The sequence below is a fragment of the Zootoca vivipara genome, chromosome 6, assembly GCF_965207765.1.
Source record: "Zootoca vivipara chromosome 6, rZooViv2.hap1.1, whole genome shotgun sequence".
NCBI lineage: Eukaryota > Metazoa > Chordata > Lepidosauria > Squamata > Lacertidae > Zootoca > Zootoca vivipara.
The window spans coordinates 96,074,776-96,084,312 of record NC_142589.1 but is presented as its reverse complement, the minus strand read 5'-3'; the positions used below and the strand labels follow the sequence as shown (position 1 = coordinate 96,084,312).

At 53.2% G+C, this 9,537-nt stretch overlaps 1 protein-coding gene across 2 annotated transcripts in view; it reads left to right on the top strand.

Moving 5' to 3' along the window:
* The first annotated feature begins 4,587 nt into the window (after positions 1-4,587).
* ARHGEF18 (Rho/Rac guanine nucleotide exchange factor 18) overlaps positions 4,588-9,537 on the top strand; it is a 54,410-nt gene continuing 49,460 nt past the window's right edge. The window contains exon 1 of one of the 2 annotated variants that reach the window (XM_035116970.3): positions 4,588-4,940. In XM_035116970.3, coding sequence (XP_034972861.3) covers positions 4,703-4,940 — 238 coding nt within the window. In that variant the 5' untranslated portion in view covers positions 4,588-4,702. The remainder of the gene's footprint in view (positions 4,941-9,537) is intronic. The other variant, XM_088671267.1, reaches the window with a different exon arrangement.

The window sequence follows — 9,537 nt, the reverse complement described above, 5'->3', positions numbered from 1 at the left end:
TCCGTTTTGCCAAGCGAAACCCACAGAGGTGACTCCAGCTCGCTTTGGAGTCAGCCAGAGTTCTCTTGCCCGCATTGCAGGGGGTTGGGCTGGATGACCCTTGGGGCCCCTTACGATTCTGTGAGCTCTGCGTGTTCTCTAAGACTTTTGCTGGACGCAGCCATCTCTCTTGTGTGTGCTGCTCCTTCGCCCCGGTTTATTTCTGTGGAAATCCGTCAAGCGCTTCTCAGCCCTGTCCTGGAAGCAGGAGGAGGATTTTTCCACCGCCTTTCCCGTTGGCGAAATCCCCTCGCCACCAACACACGCTGCTTTTTGTGATTTTTGTTGTTGCTGCTGCTGCTGTTCAGGACTGGTCCAGCTATCTTAAAACGTGTTTTGTTTTTTTAAAAAAAGAATTGCAATGCAAGCATTTTCTAGGGACGTTTTAAATTGCCCCATTGCCGGAATGTCCGAAAGGTTAAAAGATCTTTGCACGGAGAAAGCTGGGCTGGCTTCCCCCTTGCGAGGCGGGCAGGCAGGGTGGGGCCGCCTCCTGGGTCCCACCGAGGTCGAAGCAAAGGCCTTGCCGGGTTCCCCAAGCCCGCCATGGAGTGCCTGAGAAGCCAGCCCCCCCCCCAAACCCCGCTGCCCCACTTTCCCCACACGTGCAGACAATGGTCCCCGAACACTGAGAAGGGGCGGCATTGGGGAGAGAGAGAGAAAAGAAAATACCTCTTGTTTTTAAAATAAAAGGATCAATATCAATATGTGCCATGGTTTTGAGAAGAGTTAATAGAAAAAGAGTAGGCCCACTTGATTTTTATTTCTTTTGTCAATGCTTTTCATATCGGAGCCCAGGCAGTGGTGTGTACAGAGAGTATCTTTGAATATCAAACGGATTTTTCTTTTTCTTTGCTGTGTGTAAAATATTGAACAATTAACTGTTTATATTAAAACAAAACAAAAATTCTTAATAAATTATCCAAGAATGCCTCCGACTCCCGAGGGTCCTGGTCTGCACTACTAAACACTGCTTCGTTCTCCACCCTTGCAAATCCCAGCCTGCTGCCTCCTCCTCCTTCGCTGTTTCTGGACTCCTTTGCAGGCTCACAAAACCTCTTCCTAGCCTGGAGCTACCAGACCAAGATAAAAATGGGTTACTGATAATAATAATACTGTAATATAGAAATGCAGGCTTGTGTCCAGTGCCACTGTCCTACTAAAGAGTCATTTAAGCCCTTAATTTGGGTGAGTCTACTCCGAGTAGGACTTCGCTGGAGGCAACCCACTTCTAACTCAGTGGATTTAGATGGCAGGACAGGAGATTCTGACCACATTAGGAAGAGCTTCCTGACTGTTTGACAGGTTGGAAGGTGGTGGCTCTCCTCCTTTTGGGGGGGGGGTTCAAGCAGAGGTTGGGTGGCCACCTGTCATGGGTGCTTTAGTTACAGGGGATTGGGCTAGATAAACCCAGGGTTCCCTTCCAACTCTACATTTCTAGGATTCTGTGAAGCCCATGATTTCTAAAAGCAGCTCCTGCAAACTCTGAAAAGCAAACCAATCGCTCAGATGCAGTTAATGTTCCCATAAACGGCTGGGTCACACCTTTGTTTAAAAGCCTCTTCTTTAAAAACCTGGCAATGGGCACCTGTCTTGCTTTCAGCTGGCGATTGATTTGGGACTCCCAGCTCCTGTTGCCCATGCTGACAAGAATTAAGGTTACAGGACCTGCCTTCTTTGTCTAGAGTCTGAACCTAGATCAGTATTGTCAACGCAGGTCCATCACGGTGGAGGTGAGGACCTTGGGGTCTCTGCCAGCCCCACCTGCATTTGGAAGCGGGGTTCTTTCTGCACACCAAGCAGGTGCTCTGCCAGGGAGCTATGCGTACCCTTCTCCCAGAAGCAGCATTCTGGATTCCTGCACTGCAACGGGTTGGACTAGATGGCCCTTGGGGTCCCTTCCGGACGTCTGCACTGGTTCTCAGGAACCTGCCCTGCATGCATCCCTTGGGCTGAATCAGCCTGTGACTTTGAGGCTGAGAAGCGGCTGCTTTATCTCGCTGGGAGCAGAGTCAGGTTGCCCAACTTCCTTCGCAAGTACCGGGTGCTTGAAATGAGCCAGAGGAATGCCCAGCCCTGCCGGTTTTTTGTTTCAGGAGGGAGTCTCTGGACACCCTTCCGAAATGTGGCACATACAGCCCCCCCCCTCCTTTTAGGCCTCGGTCCAATCCTCCTCAGGGACTCTGTCCCCAACCGGGCGCCTTGGGACTACAACTCCCATTGGCCCCCGCAGCCTGTGTAATGTTTGAGCTCCAAAGCTCTGGAGGGTGTCCCATTGAAGAAAGGCTGTTTCTGTGAGTTTTAGCGCAAGGGGGAAGAGGCGGTACATTAGCAGTTGCTCTGTGTGCCCAGATAGGTTTGTGGTGGCTGCCAGGCGCCTTGACGGGTCCTAAAGTGGCCCTACGCTATGTTTCCCGCAAACGGTAGCTAGGTGCAGTGCTGCTGTTGGCTGGAGTGAGGCCTTGCTGGACTGTCACCCCTGCGCTCAGAAATCTGCACATTTGCTGCCAGGCCAAGTTCACAGAATCGTAGAATGTTAAGACTCGAACCCACAACCCTGAGATCAATAGCCTCATGCTCCCATGACTCAAGATGTTACTATTAGTACCCCATAAGTGCCTGTTAATGTTAATTGAGTATCTTTAAATGCTGGTTTTTAATGATGGTTTTAATATTCCCTGAAAAACCAGCTAGCAGTTCCATTGCAATTGAGTGGTATGTAGACTTTGTTAACTGAAACCAAACAGCATTCCATATCGGAATCCGCCTTAAACCATGGCAGACACCCCCCCTCCATCGGGCTCAGGATTGTCAGCACAGGCCGGCAGCGGCTCTCCTGGTTAACAAACCTGGGAACAAACCCGCTCGGAAAGCCTGCAGAGCTGCTGCCAGTCTGTGCAGGCAATACTGAGCAAGGTGGGTGCCAAGGACTCCGTACAAGGGGCTGTCTATATTTTGTGGCCCCCACAAAAGGAGGGAGGACCATTAGCAGAAAGCGAGCGGCGTGAAGAAGGGGCGAGTCAGTCTCACCTTCCGGAGATGGGAGGAGGTTTCTTGAGAAAAGAGGAAGCGGTTGGTTTCGAACTGGTTACCCTAGCGAGCCAACTGCCTTCATTTTTATTTTGGCTGCTCCGAGTGTCCAGCGAGAGAAGAGGCGGCGGAAGCAAGAGAAATAGAATCTTGGTAAGCCCCCCCCCCCCAGCAGATAGAGCAAGCTTTCGAGCTCAGCAGAACGCTTCTTCGTTGCTCGAGGGCAACCAAAATGGTCAAAGTCCTGGAAACGATGCCTTATGAGGAACGGCTTAGGGAGCTGGGTATGTTTAGCCTGGAGAAGAGAAGGTTAAGGGGTGATATGATAGCCATGTTCAAATATATAAAAGGATGTCATATAGATAGAGGAGGGTGAAAGGTTGTTTTCTGCTGCTCCAGAGAAGCGGACACGGAGCAATGGATTCAAACTACAAGAAAGAAGCTTCCACCTAAACATTAGGAAGAACTTCCTGACAGTAAGAGCTGTTCGACAGTGGAATTTGCTGCCAAGGAGTGTGGTGGAGTCTCCTTCTTTGTAGGTCTTTAAGCAGAGGCTTGACAGGCATATGTCAAGAATGCTTTGATGGTGTTTCCTGCTTGGCAGGGGGTTGGACTGGATGGCCCTTGGGGTCTCTTCCAACTCTACGATTCTATGATTCTTCAGCCTGGACGCTAAAACGCAGAGGGAAGCGGGGTTGAGAGAGAGAGAGGAGGAGAGCGCGGAGATGCTTCTGGTCCTCTTGCAAGTTTTGTCACGGTCTTAAAGGGAGGAAGGTCAGGAGGAGGAAGGCGATGGGAGGAACCGGCTGGGGGCAGAAGGAGGTCGGGTGGGGCAGGGCAGGGCCCCCTTTCGCCCCAGCAGACCTCCCAGCGCCCTTCTCCAGGTTCACCAAGGGCCTCGGTCTCAAAGAAAGTCCATAAAACCCCCAAACCCAAGTTTTTGGAAGAGGGAAGGGAGGGAGGTTCTATTCCACAAGACAGAACAACATCCCCACTGGGTAGTAGCCGGGCCGGGGGCGGCAGTCATTCAATCTCAGCCTAACCTACCTTGCAGGGTTGTTAGGGGAATAAAATGGGAAGGAGGGGGGTTGCGTAGGCTGCCTCGAGCTCCTGGGAAGGAAGACGGCGGGGCATGAATTTAACAAATGGGTGAAATGGGTGAAGAGAGAGACCTGCTCCTTCTGTGCCACAGAGTCGTCTCCTGACCCCTCCGGCTCCGCGACACCCTCTGGCTTTCGAAGTGCCCCCTTTAAGTGGGGCAGCAGCCGCTACAAAGCCTGCCTTTTATTCGGGCTCGGGGTGTGCGTCGCGTGCGTGTGTTTTCAGGCTGTGCGCTGATCCTCGTGGCTTCGCCAAGTCGCTCTGAGCCACTTTCGTGCCAGGAGGAAAACGGGGGTTCCGAGTTAAGGCTGGAAATCCCATCCTCACGATGCTACGGCCGTGCACGGGGGCGAAAGACGCAGGGTTTCACTGGAGGGCGTTCAACAAAATGCCAAGGCAGCAGCGAGCGTGCCCGATTTGCCTCTCCAGAGCTGCCTGCTGTGCGCTCCGGTGGGCGCGCCCGGCCCCGAGCAGGTGCCAAGGCGCCCGGCTTGCCTCTACTCCTGTGCTCCTCCTCCTCCTCCATCAGCTGATGCCTTTGACAAAGTCCTTGCCTGTCTCCTCTCTCCCAGTCCTCCTCGCTGGCTTCCCCGGGAAGAAGCTGCCTCTCTCCCTTCCTCTCTTTCTTTCTTTCTTTTCACAGCTTCTTCTTCTCCGCCTGCCTGCCTCCCCTGCAAAGCCCCCCCCCTCCCCCATGGCCGACTCGCTCCTCAACCACTCCTGGCCGTCTTTCTCCAGGCGATGGATGAAAAGGTGGTCCTTCAAGCGAGGTAACCTGGCCAAAGAGCAACGCCAAAGCGGGGGGGGGGGGGGGCGGCAGAGTGGGGTGGATCCCGCAGAAATATGGTGCTAGGATTTGCTTTGACCCCCGCCAGCACCCGGGGCTTCCTGCTTCCAGGGAGGAGGAAGGGGCGGCGCAGCGAGGATCCTCTGGCCTCGGGAGACTTCTCTTTAAAGTGGGTTCCGTCCAATGAATTGATCCAACCCCATTAATCCATTGTTGACCTGCTCTGCTATTTCTGCCTGCACGGTTTTAATTAGGGGCGAGGTTGGTTCAACATGCCGCGTGGTTTTTACATTGTCCCCGGAATTCTACAGTATGTCGTAACCCCGGGGGTAGCAGCGGGTTTGGTATTTCAGGCTGGAAATGGCAAGAATAAATAACCGGTGCATAAAATGTGGGTTGGGTGTAGCTGCCAGGATTGGGCTGTGCCTGTTGAACCTCCACCTGCCCTGTTCAAAGGACCAGCTGCTTCTGAAGCAGGGGCCAACCTCCCCACTGGGTGTCTCAGCTCCTTTTCCTGGACCCCGTTTTACTCTGACGCCCCCAAATTTTGACTCTCTGTCTTCTGCAAAGGGAGGTGTCATTGCTCAAGACTCTCCCCTTGGAGAGCCGGTGCTGCCAGTCAGTGTTGGCGGCCCTGTGGTCTGGCACTGGTTCAGGGCAGCTTCCTCTGTTCCTAGCGAACCGATCCTTTTGTCGCAGCCGTGGGGGCTGAAACCTCCAAGGAAAGGCCCATCGCTCGCTGGCAAGAGGCTCTGTTTCTCAGGAAGAAGGTCCCAGGCTCAGTCTCTGATGGCAGCAGCATCTCCACCCCTTGCCTTGACCCTCTGCGAGAGCCTGTGCTGCCAATCAGTGTAGACCAAGGCTCTGACTCCACAGGAGGCAGCTCCCCACGGCCCTATTTAAACCAGCACCTTTTTCCGTGAGGGTCCCCTGCCCAAAATCCTGGAGACCTGCCACCAGCTAGCCAGGTTGATATCCTGACTCAGTTCAAGGCTGCTTTTGATGCCGGTGCCAAGGCTAGGAAGGGGGCCCTTCTGCCTACCCCCCCCCCCGTGCCCCACAATTTGGACTTGGCTTCCTGGCTCCTGGGCCCTGGGGCAGAGGCCGCTCTGCTTCCGTGCTCCAGCCATAGCCTTTTATGGTTCAGGATCTGCTTCATGTCCCCAAGAGCTTATGAAGAACATCGGAAGAGCCCTGAAGCAGGATGTTTGTCATGCCAAAAGGGGGCCCATGGGGTCCACCCTGCTGTCCTCGCGGTGGCCGGACGTGAGTCCCCAGGGGAAGAAGACCCCCCAGGAGGACTGAGCACAGCAGCAGCAGCAACTCTCACTGCTTGCGATTCCGACCACCATAGCCGGTCTTATCCTCTGCAAATGTATCCAGTACCTTTTTCAGGCCGTGGTTCCAAACAGCCCTGCGGCTGGATCAGGCCACGGGGCCTTCCACCTAATCCAACACCCTGTCCTCACATGCCCCCAAAGGGAAGCCCCCATAAGCCAGGGCCTGAGAGCAACAGCCTCTTCCCACTCTGGTTCTCCACTGTTCTAAGGTAGGCTGGCTCTGCCCATGGAGGCTTTGTGGAGGAATCAGAATCACAGAATGACCTTCCAACCCACAACCTCTCGAGGGAGACCGTTCCCCCGTCCAACAGCTGTGACTGTCAGAAAGTCCTTCCTGATGTTTAGTTGGAATCTCCTTCCTTGTCACTTTAAGCCATGGGTTCGAGTCCTACCCTCTGGAGCAGGGGGAAACAAGCTGGCTCCCTCTTCCATGTGACACAGCCCTTCAGATATTGGAAGGTGGCTTTCCTATCTTTTCTCAGTCTCCTCTTTTCCATGCTAAACATACCCAGCTCCTTCAACCATTCCTCATCAGGTTTCCAGACCCTGGATCCTCTTGGTCGCTGCGCTCTGCACACCTTCCAGCTTGTCACTGTCCTCCTTAAATTGTGGCACTCAGAAATGGTCTTCCTAGAAGAAACCAGGAAGAGTCCTTCAGCAGCTGGGTCAGGCCAGAGGGGGGGGGGCAGCCCACAAGCAGGGCCTGAATAGAGCAGGGACTCTCTCCTTTTGAGGTTTCCTGCAACTGGTATTATTCAGAGGCGTTTGCTGAGTTCCTGCGTTTAAAGCAGACTTTTGCTCGGAGTCATGAGAACTTGCTTAATTGTAAAGGGAAGAACCATGTCTCAGCCACATGCTTCTCCTGGGTTCAATCCTCTCCGGCTAGGGCTAGGACTGGAGAGCTGCTGCCAGCCAGTATAGGAAGTACACAGTTCGGTGGGGCTGGTGGTCAGAGGACTGTAGCTCCTTCAGGGAGAAGCCATCCGGCCTGCCCCTTTTGCCTTCTTGATTCACTCGCCCCGCTTCTCTAGAGAGGGCCAAGGTGCCCCGATAGATTCGCACCCCACACTTTCCTCCAAAGGGTCTGCCTCGGGGTGTGGGTGGTTGCTGAGGATCCCCTCCTGCCGTTTGAGACTGTCCTTTTTCCAACAAGGCTTTAGAAGCTGAGGCTCTCATCCTGGTTTCTGTCTGGTTCAGGTTGTTTTTATGCCCGGTTTTATACTGTTGATATAGATGCATCTGTTGTTAAGGTTTTTTTATTGCTAATTGCTTTGGGGTGTCTTTTATGGGAAGTGACTCATAAACCGAAGCAAACCAACGAGCGGGCCTGGGAGTGTGTTGTTTTCCTGGGTACGCAGGCTGCATCTCGGGAGGCGAAGGGCTCTGTGCTGGGAGATATTTCCCTTGTGCTCCTATCTCAGCAAGGAGGGAGACCCTCTTGGCAGCCCAGGAACAAGGTGGCAGGAATATGGGAAAGAAGGAGAACTCCCAATTGAGAGGGGAGGTGGGCAGACCTCCCTTGCGCCTCCCTTCTCCTCTCCCCTCCAGATCCTCCGCATTCTGCAATGTCTCACTGATGCAATAACTGTGGGGCTGTCCACACAGCTGTTCCGCTTTGTGAGATTGCTTCCCCAAGGTTGCCACGCTATTACTATCCGGGGAGGGGTCAACTCTTGTGCGACACGGCAAAGGAAGCGGGGCACAAAATTAAATTCAGGTTAACTGGAACTCTTGTGGCGTGGGAAGTTTCAGGAAGTCAGCAGCGATAGGGAATGGAAGTCAGAAGAGCCTGCTGGATCAGGCAAATGCCCCCCCCCCAGTCCATCCTAGCAGTGGCAGCCCAGAGGCCCCAAAGGGATGAAGCCCAGAAGCAGGACCCGAGCGCGAGAGCATCTCTCCCCCTTCTGAAGTCTCCAGCAAAGGGGCTTTCAGAAACCTCAAAGCACGGAGGCAGGACAGAGCCAGGTGCAGGAGGAGCACATCTGCCCCAAAACATTTGCAGGATACAACACCAGTCGCAGATTGACGTCTAAGCTAAACAAGCTATAGCTTAGGGTCCCACTCTCTTGGGGCCCCCAAAGAAAATTAAAGGAAAAAACCACTGGATGTACATTTCCAAAATATAAGATAAAAAACAAATAAAATAAAACATCCAGCAACTGTGTTTTGTGTTGTGTCGGCTCCTATGATGTAAGTCATGGGCCCCGCCTGCTAGTCATGGGCCCCTCAAATATAATTGGTTTGCTCTTTTCTAGATATAGGGTGCCTACATTCTGCAGGTGCAAATGGCTTTAGATACCTATTAGGTCCATAGATGACCATCTAGCAGGCAAGGCCAAACTTGGCCCGCCAGCTGTTTTGGGACTACAATTCCCATCATCCCTGACCACTGGTCCTGTTAGCTAGGGATGATGGGAGTTGTAATCCCAGAACAGCTGGCTGACCAAGTTTGGCCATGCCTGCCATAAAAGCATATATTCAACACACACAAAAACAGCGACAATTTGTTGTTGACAAAGAACAGCTGGACATATAAAGGGCCCCGTTACCTTCAGGAGCTGAGGGCCGCATCAAACCTAAATCTGGCCCTGTACAACACAATACTGCCTAGAGAACCCCGTGACTTATTGGGGGGTGGGTGCGCACTTCTGTTGAATAGGCTGAAGAGCAGGATTTGTTTGCAGGGCGATGTCCACTCATTTAAGGAACATTCCCCTGTCTCCCATTTGTTTATGGGGAACTTAGAGGATGCAACGGAGAGGTGAGATGATGGGGCGGCGGCTGCAGCAAAGCAAGCGCTGCCCCCAGAGCAACTTCTCCTTATTGCAACCCCCCACCCCACCCTCAGAAGGACCTCTGATCTTTGAAGGAAGTGGGTTTTTGCTGCGCAAGGCGTCCCCACGTCACCCCCTGATTGCACAACTTGAGCTTGCTGCTGGCCTGCGAAGTGAAAGAGCCAAGAAGGGCCTCCTCCCGTGTCTGGTCTTGATCCAGCATTTATTGTCCTTATTTTTACCAACATTGCCATTTATTACCTGCACTTCACCCTAATGCCCTGCAGACTGTGGCTGGCTTGCGAGAGGGGTCACCAGACCGGAGGATTTCATTCTGATTGCCTTGCAGGCCGCCTAGAGGTCTTCCTGTCGCTCCTGAATCTGCCGGACGCTTTCTGATGCATTTACTTCCCCGTCGCTTTCTCAGCTGCAAAGGCTCCATTTCTCTTTGTGCACGCCTGTTTTT